Source organism: Fukomys damarensis, unplaced genomic scaffold (assembly GCF_012274545.1).
Source record: "Fukomys damarensis isolate Sample0158 unplaced genomic scaffold, DMR_v1.0_HiC HiC_scaffold_16, whole genome shotgun sequence".
Classification (NCBI taxonomy): Eukaryota; Metazoa; Chordata; class Mammalia; order Rodentia; family Bathyergidae; genus Fukomys; species Fukomys damarensis.
In genome coordinates, this window is record NW_022900928.1 from 130,062,931 (window position 1) to 130,076,824 (window position 13,894).

Sequence of the window (13,894 nt, forward strand, 5' to 3'; positions counted from 1 at the left end):
GACATTAAATGAGTGCAGCATGAAGAAATTTCATTCAGACTGGGTAAGGTATTATCAGCTTTATCAGAATTGTAGACTATTGGATGAGTAGTATCTTGAGGGCCTCTGCTGTCATCCTTGTCTGATTTAATACTTATGTCAGGGAGTATAGACAGACAGTGAGAGTTTAAAGAGTACAGAATCTGGAAGCAGAAAGTCTTGGATATTCTGAACTCTCAGATATTCATTAGTGTCTTCATAAAATGAGTTGATAATTCCTTACAGAATTTTTAGGATTAACATATTTATGATGGGGCTGTGATCTGTATGTCTTGCTGCTGAGTGGCTTGATCCACCCTTGGTACATGCGTGACTGTCCTCTCAAATGGCTTTTTATCAATTTTATTAGTAAAAGGACTGATAAAAGTGATGAGATCCATTTGTACCACTATTGGTGCAAGGTGCCTGATGGGACAGTCATGCATACACCACCAGTGGTTTGAAGCAGCAGAAACATGTTAAATAAAAGTGTATGAACCCATCATTCATTTGACAAATACTGAATTTCTTATGTTTAAGGCCTTGTGCTAGGTACTAATTAATATTCCTTTCTTTGGTGTGTTGGTCTGATTTTGAAATCTTTCAGTGCTTTTTGTTTGTTTGTTTGTTTTTGAGACTGCATGTTTCTTTGTAGTTCAGACTGGCTTTGAACTCAGTATGTAGCCCAGGCTGGCCTCGAATTTGTGATCCTTCTGCCTCAGCTTCCCGAATGCTGGGGTACAGGCATCTATCGCCACACCTGGCTTCAAATCTGTCAGTTTTGAGAGGTATAGCTGTAGAGGACAGTTTGGACTTAGGATCAGAATTAAGACATGGAACAAGAGACCGGGTCTAATTAAATGGAAGTTTAACTGCAGAAAATGCGGTCATATAAAATCCTAAGCTACAGAATTTAAAATATGGAGTAGCTGTATCTAAAAGCAATCAAGGGGTCAGCTCTTTCAGCTGACTCTGTGCTTCATGTTGATCAGCAACATGCTGCTATCCTCACAGCTGAGGGCAGTATTTCTTAGATCTCAGTCATCCTCGATGAGTCAGATGATGGGGAGGACTATTATTATACTTTTATTTTGTCACAGGACAGCTTAAGCATTATGTTCATTTCTGAGGCCACATCTTGAAAGGGTCTGCACATTGGAATAGGCGGCCAGGGCATTTAGCCTTGGGATGGGAACTGCATAGAGGAAGTGGAGCGATTTGGATAAGAGTGAAGTCTGTAGGCAGGACAGGATGAAGAGAAGGGTTTCTAGGGTCACTGCCTGCAAATGCTCGCTTAATGATCTTGTGAAAGGGGAATGAGAGGTGACTTGTATGAGACTCAAGAGCAGACAGGCTGAATGCTGGCTCAAGGAGCCACATATTTAACACATTGTTGCAAAGTTTTGATAAGAGTTTGTCTGAAAATGACTTGGGTTGCCTTGGCAAAGTAGTTACCTGGATGAGAATAGCTTGATTTTTAATTCTTACACAGTTATATTTTGGTGGTGGGAATAGAATATAAACTTTTTTTTCCATCATTGTGGTTTTCATTTAAAACCAATTAATTTTCCTAGCCACTCTCTTCTACAAGTAAAGGTTCTTTTCTTTGCTCTTCCCCCATGTGTGTCTGTTTCTCCCCACCTCCCCCTTTCCCTCTTCCTCTGCCCCCGCCCCCAAAACAGGGTCTTGCTTTGTAGCTGAGGATGGCCCTAAACTTAACTGTGTAGTCCAGGCTGGCCTTGACGTTGGAGTGATCCTCCTGCCTCAGCTTCCTGAGTGCTGGGATTACAGGCTTGTGACACCCCTGCCTGGCTCTCCCTATGTATGTCTTTCAAAAGGTGAATTGCGTGAAACTAAATTGACATGAAGTGTAAGACTTAAGGAGGTTTGGGCCAGGGATTTAGCTCAGTGGTGCTGCAGCCTGCCTCTCAAGTACAGGTCCTGAGTTTGATCCCCGGTATCCCCCCAAAAAATTCTTAAGAGATTAAGGAGGTTAATAGGTTAACTATTTATAGTTAAGTACTAATACTTATTATACTAATAGGTACACTAAAATACAGCAACTGTCACACACACTCTAATATAGTGGCATTTATTGAATGCTTTTTATGAGATGTTCACTTCAGGTTAACTGTACTAAGAATTCAGATCTTTTTGGTAAATAATCTTATTGTTGAAAGTAATGTAGATTTAAAAATTGCTCACAATTAATCTTAATGCTCCAAGAATAGCAGCATAAGCCAGTTTGTTGGGATACACTGATATTTGATCAATTGTGAGATGTCCTATAACATCAAATTAAGGTAATTCAGTTACTAAAGATTCTGGAATGTCTTATTCCTTTAAATTGGAATCAGTTTATATCATGTATTTGCCTGTGTGTGTGTGTGTGTGTGTGTGCACATGCAGGCATATGTGACCCTGGGAATCAAGCTAGTGCTCTGCTACTGACCTGCATTCCCTTCCCCTGCGTTTGCTTTATATGGGTGGATTCACAGACTTCTGGGTACGAATCATCCTCCCTCACAGGGGGAGATCAGTTCTTGTGATCATTTTGTAATACCCTTCATGAGTTTGAAATTAAAGGATCATAAAAAGAATAAATGGTCCTCATGATATGATCCAAGTGTGATATTAATTAGTACATTTTAGTGTGAAATACTTTGAACTAATGTAGAAATTTTGGTTACACACTATTTCTGGCAATTAATAATACGATCTTTTATATACATAAATCTAGACCCTTATGACTTTTAGTAACTACTTCAGTTTGCTAGACCTGCCATGTTATTAGTGTCAGTTTCCAGGAGTGCTTTCCACTAGTTCCCACTGGTCTTTCTGAGGACATATCTGAGCTCCCTAGTGGCTCGGCTTAAGGGAGCTGAACAACCTCGGAAGGCAGAGCTGTAACTGCTCCCTTCTCCCCATTTGCTCTCCATTTCCCAGAAAGGGCAGGTGGTCTGTGCAGAAAACAGTCCTTAATATAGAAACTGATTCTTTGAAATAAGTGAAAGAATTATTAGCAGTGCACCCAGAGTTTTAAAATCACATTTCTTAGTTGTAAAATATTTATTAAATAACATTAGTTTATCAACAGTTTTTTTCCCCCCTGAGTTTTTAGGGGAAGTCACAGTTTTCAGATACTACTTCTATGTGTGAACAGTAAGTATGACATGAGACTCATCTGACTCCAACTGGGTATGTGGCAGCATCTACAGGGAGACTCACATCCCAGGGCTCACATACTCATCTTTGCTTAAATATTGAAGCTGTGATCTGTGTGATATAATGCTCTTAGGAAAAAACATACCAGGGGATTCTTTGATATTATTTTATTTTCTTGTTAATTTATTATAGAAATAAGAATTTTTGCTATCTTTATGTGTTTACAATGGTCTTGAATTGGAAAAAACCTGTTGGTCTGACTACTAGTTAAAGAATGAAAGTCTTAAGATTTTTAAACAGCAGAAGTTCACAATAATTAGATTTCTGTGTTCTTGATAGTCTCCTATTGTCACTTTTATTTAGACCACTGCAAAATTCTTCTTTTTTTTCTTTTCCTTTTGGTTAAAGAGTAGAAAAATGTGACTTGCTGATGTGCCTTGCTCTTCACAATTGCTTGCCTTTACTCAGCTAGTATTTATTTCAAGAGTTGATTCCTGCTTGGATCATCACCAGTGGGGAAGGTTAATCTATCCCTTTTCCCACATAAGCCTGAATAAGGGAAATTTCACAAAAGAAGAGCAGCTACAAATCTGAAATGCAATACATTGACTTTTTTGGTTCTTGTTTTGCTTGAGGATAATTTTATTTTTTAAATCAAAATTAAAATTATTCAAAGAAATGTCCTAAGTAAGCTGTGTATAAGAGAAAGTCTTCATCTTAGCGTGTATAAAATTAAAAACTGAGGCAGAGAAAGCATAATTTCAAGGAGTATTAGACTTGGAAAGAAATAATAGAGATCATCTAGTCCAACCTCCTACTGGTGAATAAACACTCATTTTGTGTTTATAGAAAAAACTATTTGATGTTGGAAACAGGAATTTCGGTTTGAAAATACTTTGTTGCCTAATTATTTTTTGCTTTATCTATGGGAAATTTTTCCTAGCTGATTTATATTTTAACCTTTATATGTATAAAACTTAAATATACATTTTCATTTATGAATTATTTAGACCTGTCATGGTTTTTTGTAATTGAGTGGGTCATAGGAAGGAAGAGAACATGCATGTGTTTTGATGTTATTGTTCAGATGCTTTTAGGGTTATATATAACTATTATGTTGTTTTTCTTTGGAATTTTTGTTGTTAGCTGTTAAAAAGGAAGGAGGCAATACTTACCCTAGCTTCGTAGTATAAAGAATCAAAAGAATAATCTTTGCTGTCTTGAAAAAATAACAATTATAAAAGAATGTTCACTCAATATTGTGAAATCGTCTTCTACCCTAGGAGATAGGCTTGGAACTAGACTGTTGTTGCAATTTGCAGATGGAATGAGAGATTTATGCTTGATTTTCTTAGAGGTTCCATGATGTTCAACTTGTGTCCATTTTACCTTCATTACTAGTATAACTACATCCTTAGAAACTGACCAGCAGCATTTCTGTATAAATATATCTGTCAGGTTGAGTCTTACTGATCTCTATAGATAACTACAGACACAAACTTTGTAAGGTAGAATGTTATGTTTTCAAAATGTGTATTATTAGTTCAGCCTTTTTTGTTTGTTTGTTTGTGGGCACGGACATGATTGTGTACTCAGAAGTAATCAGCATTGAGAAAAAAGAAAACATGATACAGCGAAGGAAAAGTAGCTGCATAACTGTCTGGGTATATTTACTACATTAAAAATAGCATGTCACTGATAAGTTTTACTCTGTCAGTCCTGTTTCCGAGATCTGAAAATTGTCAATGCTTTGTCCATTGATACGGATATCTAGGTCAGTCCTGTGAGGGCTCTTAGAGACCAGAGGAGTTGGAAGTTCAGGAACAGTCTTGTCAAAATTCTCCATCTTGACTTGATATTCACCTTTGGAACCTCGGGTCAACAGGGATGCAAAACAGTGATATAACATGATCTCTGATGGTAGGTAAGATGTCCTCCTTTGGCAGATTTCTCCAGTACCTTCCTGCATTGCTGAAAGGAACACAACTAATTCAAACTGGGGAGGATTTTCATGCTGGAGCAGAGTAGCCAGAGGACTCGATGGTGTAATAGAGTGGTAGTAGGTTAGTGGAAAAATAAAGAATGGACATTCCGCCGAACTGATGCCATCAAGGTGGAAGTCCACGCTGGTCTGGTGGAGTTCACCGCTTTCTCTTTCCTGATAGAGAACAGCTGAGACCCGGACACTGGTTAGAGGGCTTGGTCGGGTGTTGGCCACTTGAAAGATAAGATTAGGTTTGCCATCCATGTGAGCTACCACTGCTAAGTCAGTAAAACGAATTGAGAAAGCTCGATTCTTTGGCCTGGCAATCTTCGCCACAAAGGCACCTAAATTAGAAACCATTTTTTAAGAATGAAAACTTGAAATATCAATACCTTTTCTGAGAAGAGTATCAAATAGTAAAACATTTTTTGGTGCTCTGCTTTCCATTAGTCAAGGATTTACTCATTGTTTAATTTTGGGTAGTCTTATTGACCTGCAGAATTTTTAAGAGTGTACATATATTTCTGTTAAGAAACCATAATTTTAGTATGGATAAGCAAAATTGATACTGTTACATGGAAATGTAAAACTTTATCCTGTATCATACAAAGTAAAAATATTGGACACTTCCTATACTCATCTCTCTACATAACAGAAAAAAAGTAATAGAAAACAAATGCAGTTTGGTTACAACCAGGTAATTTCAAGATGAAGTAGAGACTGGACTTGAGTAGAATGATTTGGGGTAGGAGGAGTTATACCTTGAAGAAATTTTTAACTTTGAAAATTGCATAACTTTTATTTATTTATTATTTTTACATAAAACTTTTAATTTGGGGAACTCTTAGATGATTTCAGTACACATGTTAAGTATATCCTCCTGTGCCCTCATATATAGATGAGGCTTCTTAGATGAAGTTTTCTTAATCACTAGGTGCAGCAGAGCCTTTTGGGAGATGAAGCTTACTATAGTTATGTGGGTTTTTTTTTTTGGTACTGGGGATTGCACTTGGGTCCTTGCGCTTGCAAGGCACATGGTGGAACCACTGAGCTAAGTCCCCAGCCTAGACTTATATTTTAAATGGCTTAAGAGGGAAATGTAAATACAGAGAAGACCAAATATATTGAAGTTCAACTGAACATTTTAAAAAGTATAGTATTATATGTACTTTACTGATGCATTAAATAATATAATTTAGCTATAGGTTTAAATATGGTGATTCTGAAGTATTGTAGTTTATTGTGAAAATATCTCTGATTTTGATTTTTATCAAAGTTACTAGTAGTGCTGATGTTTGCACACACCTCTTCCTCCCTCCCTCCCTTCCTTCTCTTTTTATTTTCTTTTTTGGCTGTACTGGAAATTCAAACTAGGGACTTTGCACTGAGCTACATTCCAGTTCTTTTTTTATTTTGAGACAGGATCTCGCTAAGTTGCAGAGTTACCCAGGTGGGTGGGGCTTGAATATGCAGCCCTTTTGCTTCAGCCTCCCACAGAGTTCTGGGATTATAGGCATGTGCCACCATGCCCACCTTTTACCCCCATCATTTATAATAGAAAGACTTATGTCAAATTCACTTAGGGGTTAGTACAAAAAGTTGTATGATTTCCTCATCTAAATTCACAGGTCCCTTAAAGTTATCCAAGAAGTGACCCTGGATAGAACTTTTATAGAAGTTAAGAATTTGTTTTAGGTTGGAGAGCTGATTGTTAGCACACTGGGACTTCATTCTAGATGGCTGTTCATGTAATATGGTAGTTCTCAGGTTTTTATTGGCTAGTATATTTTTTTTTTTAATTGTATATGTCATATAAAAAAGGGCGTTAGCTCTACTTTATTAGAGGAAAGAGTCTTAGATGCTGCCAGATGCATGTTTTGATTTTGCTTTCCCCCGCCCCTCGGTCCTGGGGATCAAACTAAGGACCTTGTGCATGTGAGGCAGGTGTGGCACCACTGAGCTAAATCTCTGGCCCAATTTTGCTTTTTTGAGATAGTGTTTGCTAAGTCACTAAGATGCCTAGGCTGGGCTTCAATGTGCCATTCTCCTGCCTCAGTTTCCTAGAGTTCTGGGATAGGAGGTGTGCACCACTACAGTGAGCTAGCTACTAGTTGTATAAACAAAATTCCCTACTCTCTTATAGCCGTATCTCCAGTGTATTTTGCTAAGGATGTTCTCCAGCATATGATGTTGGCTGTGCTACTGTGGGCTCTCTGGTATTAGGTAAAATGATCTCGGGAAAAATTCTAGCACAGTGAAAAAGGGAAAAGAAACCAAATTCCTCTGTTAGGTAACACAACTGTCAAAATATGCATTGAACATGTTTATTCAATTATTTAACAAAATGGTTAGCTTCTGTGAAAGACTTTGAGAACTTTTGTCAATTTCTTTTTGGCATAGGATGTTCCTGCAAGTTCGTGTCATAATGGCTTTCTTGTCCCTTAATTAGATCCAATAGGTAAACTTCTAAGTATGTCACATTCCTTATACATTTCTATTGTTTGGCCCTACACAGTTTATTTTCTTTCTTGGGCATTACTTGCTAATAATACAAATAAGTTATTCTTTAACAGAATTGCTTATAACTGACAATACCCTTCTTAGAATGCTTGCAGTTATTTTTAAGAACCAAGACAAATTACCTGTGATAAAAGCCTCTAGCATGAGGCCCAGGAGCATTTGTATGGCAAGTAAGGCGATTGCACTTGGACAGTCACCACTGGGGAACATGGTGCCATAACCAATTGTGAGTTGTGTCTCCAGGGAGAAGGAAAATGCAGCTGTGAAACTGGTGATGTACTTGACACAGATAGTGTGGTTTTCAGGTGGAGCATCGTGATCTAATTCCAGATCACCATTCATCTCAGCTAGAACATACCAGAGCACTGCAAAGACAAGCCAGTGGAGAACAAAAGAAGCAGAAAAGACTAGCATCATCCAGCGCCAGCGCATGTCTATTAGAATTCCCCATGCATCTCGGAGATAAGCAAGACCTCTTTGAGTGCCATCCATTTGAAGGGTGCTGTGGCCATCTTTGGTGACCATCCTTTGGTATCTCTGACTTAGGAGAGGAGCAGTAACTTTGCAATTCCTGCTGTCCATCTCAGGCTGTGATTCCCTGAAATCAAGAATGAAGTAGTCAGCCCTTAGTTGTTTTACAGTTAATATTCATGAATTCTAAACCTCCTTTTTTGTTTTCTTGAGAATGTTTCTCTGACTACAACTTGAGCAGCTTTTCCATTTGTTTATGTAAAAGCACATTACTGATCAAGTCATATTCATTTGTTAGGTAATCGGGTGTTACCTCAGGATAATTATTGTTATTTCCTTTATACTTTAACATGGTTTAGAATTCTTGAAGGAGGGTGAGGTTTATAATTTGTTCCTCTGTAACGATCCTACATCATCTTTGTCCAAGTCTGGCATCAAGTATTTATTGATTTAATCAACTGTTAGGTATAAATAACAGTCCCCTTCCCACCTTTTTGAGACAGGGTCTCACTATGTAATTCAGTCTGTCCTTGAACTCACTATGTAGCCCAGGCTGTCCTCAAGCTCACAGTGATCTTCCTGCGTCAGCTGCAGGTGTGCACCACCATACTCAGCACAGCTTTTCATAATAAATTTATACTTGTGAATAATTCCTAGTGAAAAGGAATATTCTTCTGTTGTGAATAAATAGAAATTACTTGGAAATTTAGTATTAAAGTGTCCACAAATCTTTTGAAGCTAGAGTAAGTACTAGGATAAGACACATTTGTTCTAAGCTTGTAGAGATCTACAGTTCTAATGTATACTTTAAAATTATGAGTTTTGGGCTGGGGATTTAGCTCAGCAGTTCTGTGGCCTGCCTTGCAAGCACAAGGACCTGAGTTCAATCCCTAGTACCCCCCCAAAAATGATATAAAATTATGAGTTTTTATAATTAAATTTTGTTTTGTCATTTGATGGACATATTTATGGACTCTTTCTGCCCTGACTGATGGATTGCTATTTTTTTTTTAATATTCTAGCTTCTGATTACATTGTGGAATGGAGAGAGAATTATTTTCTTGGCAAAAGAAATTATAAGTCAACATGTCTAGAAAATACTCGCTTCCCATCTCCCATCCTAGGGAACAAACCCAGGGCTCTAGACGTGTGGAGTGAGGTGGTTTCCTGGATTTGCTGTAGAGCCTTCTTTCTGGTGACTTTGGGGCTTTGGAGACTGACTGACTTTTCTGTGTTACTGGGATTGGACATTGGTCATCTGTGTATATACAGCTTTATTCTTTGTCCTGAGGCTAATTTAATGTTTGTTCATGATACTAGAGGCCTTTGAGCTACAGATTGTTCACTTTATGGCAATGTTTTGTTCACTTCATTTTGATTAGTCATCTCAGCTTCATATTATAGACTTTGAAACATTTCAGAGTGTTAATGTTTTATAATTTATTACCCCAGCAAATTGTCATAATCATTTTAATTTGTTTTATCTTAGCATGGCCCTTCCTTCCCTTTTTGCCTCCTGTCTTTCTGTCTTGTGCTGAGGATTATTGAAGCCAGGTCCTCACACATGCCAGGCAAGTGCTTACACTGCGCCACACTCAAGTTGTACTAGCCTTGAGAGCAAATAAACCAGAAGAAAAAGCTGCAGAAGTTTAATGATGAACATAGTCATTAAGGGATCAAATGCCAGTTTAAAAAAAAAACTAATCTACTGTAGAAAGTTTTCACCCCTGGTTGTGTTTTCCATTGTGGTGAATAGAAATCTCCTGTGTTTCCTTGTGACCATCCTTGGGTATAACAGTTGTCTAAGACTTTGGTGTTAGAGTCCACTAGGAACAGATCAGGAAATGTGGCTTTGCTTCCCTTGAGTGTCCTCTCTTACTTGCTTTAGTCATAGTTCTAGGAGTTTGTATTTGACATGTTCTCCTTGCTTCTTCCTTCAGAAGTAGATATCTACCTTTGGGAGTGTTGCTTGTCCTTTCCTGCCTTTTGAATATTGCTTAAGAAGGGCTCTAGACACATGTGGAGAGAGGTAGTCTCCTCACTTTGCTAGATTCTTCTTTCTAGGTACTTTGGGGCTTTGGAGACTTCCTTTTTTTGTGTTAACTGGGTTTAGAGCTTGGCCAGCTGTGTATATATAGCTTTCTCCTTTGTTCTGAGACTAATTTAACATTTATTGGTGATAATAGAAATCGCTGAGATTGTTCACTTTATGCCAGTGATTATTCACTTTAGTTATCTCAGCTTCATATTATAAACTTTTAAAACATTTTAGAGTATTAATGTTTTATCATTTGTTACTCTAGCAAATTACTATAATCATTTACCTAATTTTTTCCCTCTCTCCCTTCTTCACTATCTTTCTGTCTTGTTTGTTTGTTTTTCTGTCTTTTGCTAAGCATCGAACCCAGGGCCTCTCACACACTAGGCAAGCACTCTACACTGAGATACACCACCAGCCCATACTCAGTTTTCTTTATTTTGCTAGATTCTTTAAATGTTTTAGGAGGCTTGAGCTCTGTCCTTTTAGAAATAACAATAGTAACAAGAAAATGTCATAGGGACTATGCTTTTATACTGGGTTATCTCTAATCCTTTAGTGTCTCAGCAAGGTAGATGTTATCATCCCAGTTTTTAAATGAGGTCGCTGATGCTTAGACATAAAATAATTTATACAAGATAAATGAGGCCTCTGGATTATTATTTATTTCAGGCTAACTGCAAAGCCACATTTTTTTGTTTTTGTTTTTGTTTTGTTACTACAAGAAATTATTCATAGAGTTTGAAATAAAAATCTTTCCCAAGATAATTGGTATTTATTCTAAAATTAGTCTTTGATAGCCAGATTTTTAGCACCTTTAGTAGGTGGTATTCTTGCCCTTGTAACTTAAATAACTAAGTTAAACTGTTAATTTTAGACGTGATTCTTATTACAGTAATGATTAATCATATTAGTTAATATGTATCACTTATTTTGTGCCAGGAATCACATCAAGTAGTTCATAAACATTAACTCATATGAAGCCAGTAAGTGACATGGAGTAAACTCTTAAGTTTTAATTGCTTTAGTGTTCTGAATAACATTTTCTAAATTTTACAATAATAAATACCACTATTATTCCTATTTTACAGATAATGAAACTGAAGCACAGTGAGTTTCATAAGATTGTAAAGATAGTACCTCTGGATGTTAATCCCATGTACTCTTGAGTCTGAAGTCACTACTATGTTGTCTCCAAAACACACATTTGACCTTGGTTAGCTTTTGTGATCAGTTTTGTTCCAATTATTCTTCAGGAATGCTTATTAGGTTGAGAGCTATAATTTTTAGGTAAACAGATTTTCAGTTAAAGAAGACTTCTTTCAAGACTGGGAAATTAGTACAGTCAGAATTATTAGTATAGTTGTATTCTGCAGACCAGTAAAAACTAAAGCAATTTAGAGAGAATTTTTATGTAGTATGCCAGGATTAGGTTTTGCCAAATAAGAAGATAATTATAAAATGTACTAAGAACAGTTTTAAAAAAGAAAAGATTGTGCCACTTAAAGAGGAAGGGTATAACAAAGAAAGGATAGTTGGTTCCTTTCACAAAGTGTGTAAACAATTTTATTGCCCTTTGTTTCTTGTTCTTACTTATGTGACCATGGCTCTCTTGGGCTGCGCATAATTCTTGTTCTACTGTTGGAACCACTGTCCAAGAGGAGAACACTACTAAGTGTGCTCAGTGTTTGTCAAAAGCTTGAGGAAGAAAAAAGCTCCATGATTCTTCATGATTTCAATCTCTTTTTTTATGAATGTTTACAAAATTACTCTAATTTAGGCTTTTTTGAGATTGTGCCCAACAGGTTTTGCAGCAAGTTTTCTCTAGGATCTTGACACCACCCCCACCCCACCCCCGCACGCACTTTTTCTCTCTTTCCTTCTTTCTAGTGATTAAATATGAACAAACCCATGAATAAGGAAGTCAAAAGGCCAGTATCAAAACACTAAAGCAGTGCCTTTTTTTTTTTTTTTTCCATGAAACTTTCTTGGATCTTACTTGGATTGTATTGGAAAATGGTTGAAATAAGTGATTTGGGTTGCCACTTGATAAGTTAACTCTGAATAATTATTTGAATTATTGTAGTTATTGTGGCATACTAGAAAGAACACAGGCTGGGAGATACAGCCATCAGGCTCTGTCTCTCTTAGTTATTGGGGAAGCCACCTGGTCTCCTTTGCCAGGTGTCCTTAGATTGAAACAAAGAAAGGGGGAAAAGAGGGAATTAGATAACATGATACTTTAAATCTCTAAAAATTTGTAAGCTTATTTCCAGTTCTTTCAACTGATAGGTTTTCTGTAGGATTTCATTCCTTTTGTGTCTTACGTGATTTTGTGTCTGCTTATATGGTTTTTTAAAAATTACATTATCGTTGTTGGAAGCATAGGATTATTAGCATCAAATTCAAAAATATCTAATGGGCAGACAAATGTATACTGTTTCCAAGTCATTTTCATGTTTCCACAGGCACATGAGTGCTTTTTAAATATATTTGCCTTGGTTTGTATTGATTGTTTATATGATTCTCAAGTGATCCATTTAGAAAATAAAATGGAAAATTAGGAAAGTTTGCTCTGTATTTCTGTGTGTGGGCTGTAAAATATTTGCCCATTGATAAGTTGTTTTTGGGGCAAAGCAGTGCATATATAAAGATAGTTCGTGCTTACAGTACATATTATAAAAGATAGTTATATAGATTGATAACTTCATTGGTTGTCAGAATAATGATTTCATTCTCCTTATTAGGTTGTAGTCTTTAAAATTATGTCTTTTCTATTTCCATGTTTTAAAGTAGTACTATAGTCATATTAAACAGTTAAGATATAAGGTATACTTACACATGTTAAAAGAATACAGTATATTTTCATATCTGATGCATACACTCTAAGACTATCTTGAGAATCTAATAATCGTCTCTCCTGCCCTCTGTAATTAGGGCAAACAGTGTGAATTCTAACCCTATTATATAAGCTCAGAGAGTCTTTCATATTTTATTTGCAGAAGCTTCTAATTTTAATAATAATTTCTTATTTAAAAAGAAATTTAAAGATATGCATTAGTTTTCTCAAAACAAATGAAAATTTTTTTCTGGAATTTATTTCTGTATACTCATTTTGTCTTTCTTTAATCTTTTCCAAAGAAATACTGATTCTTAAAGCCACTGAATTTTATCTAGGGCCTTTCTCCTTTACTCATATATTATAATGGAGTCTTTATACATTTAACAAAGTAATTAAGAGGAAGACTTCAGCTATGCTTTCAGTGTAGCTATTCTTATTTTAAAATGAGGGGGAAAAAGACCCTTTATGTATGATACTATAGGTAACGTCTTTGTTTTTAAAATCTATTGGAAGTAATCTAGCTCTGTTTCCATTTGCCAATTAGTTTCCCAGGAAGAAATAAAAGTGAATGTTATTTGATGTACTCACCACTTCCTCTGCAGTGGTCAGCCTATTTGCCAAGGTAGGTCTTAGGAGGCGTGCAGAACCTGTGTTTCTGATCAGGTACTTTAAACCCACAGGTCTAGTTTGTAGGTTCTTTTCTTGACTGGCTTTACAGCTTACATTCCTGTGTTTATAATGTTGTGGGGGCTGGTTTCAGCTGAAGCTGATGTGATTGGTCACTTAGTCTGCAGGGGGGCCAATTAGCTCTGATCATGTGGAAAAGAATGCTGGTTTGTTAGGAGGTCTTTCTTTA

The 13,894-nt window shown here is 36.6% G+C and overlaps 2 protein-coding genes across 4 annotated transcripts in view; one reads left to right on the plus strand and one right to left on the minus strand.

Annotated features, from left to right (window-relative positions):
• The window catches only part of Gigyf2 (GRB10 interacting GYF protein 2), a 145,727-nt gene that overhangs the window by 66,579 nt on the left and 65,254 nt on the right, over positions 1-13,894 (plus strand). The window lies entirely within an intron of this gene.
• Positions 3,638-13,732, minus strand: Kcnj13 (potassium inwardly rectifying channel subfamily J member 13). Of its 2 annotated transcripts, XM_010631778.3 has the most exons (4): positions 13,627-13,723; positions 11,337-11,473; positions 7,810-8,285; positions 3,638-5,511 (listed from the first exon to the last, which is right to left on the minus strand). In XM_010631778.3, the coding sequence occupies exons 3-4, from the start codon at positions 8,267-8,269 to the stop codon at positions 4,889-4,891; spliced, it is 1,083 nt and encodes a 360-aa protein (XP_010630080.1). In that variant the 5' UTR covers positions 8,270-8,285; positions 11,337-11,473; positions 13,627-13,723; the 3' UTR covers positions 3,638-4,888. The 2 variants fall into 2 exon arrangements, with proteins under 2 accessions (XP_010630080.1, XP_010630079.1); XM_010631777.3 differs by lacking the exon at positions 11,337-11,473 and having other exon boundaries at positions 13,627-13,732.

Coding starts and splice junctions, on each gene's coding strand:
- Kcnj13 (XM_010631777.3), bottom strand. CDS start 8,269: ATGGACAGCAGGAATTGCAAAGTTACTGCTCCTCTCCTAAGTCAGAGA. Junction 5,512..7,809: donor GCTAGAGGCTTTTATCACAG/GTAATTTGTCTT, acceptor TTTCTAATTTAG/GTGCCTTTGTGGCGAAGATT.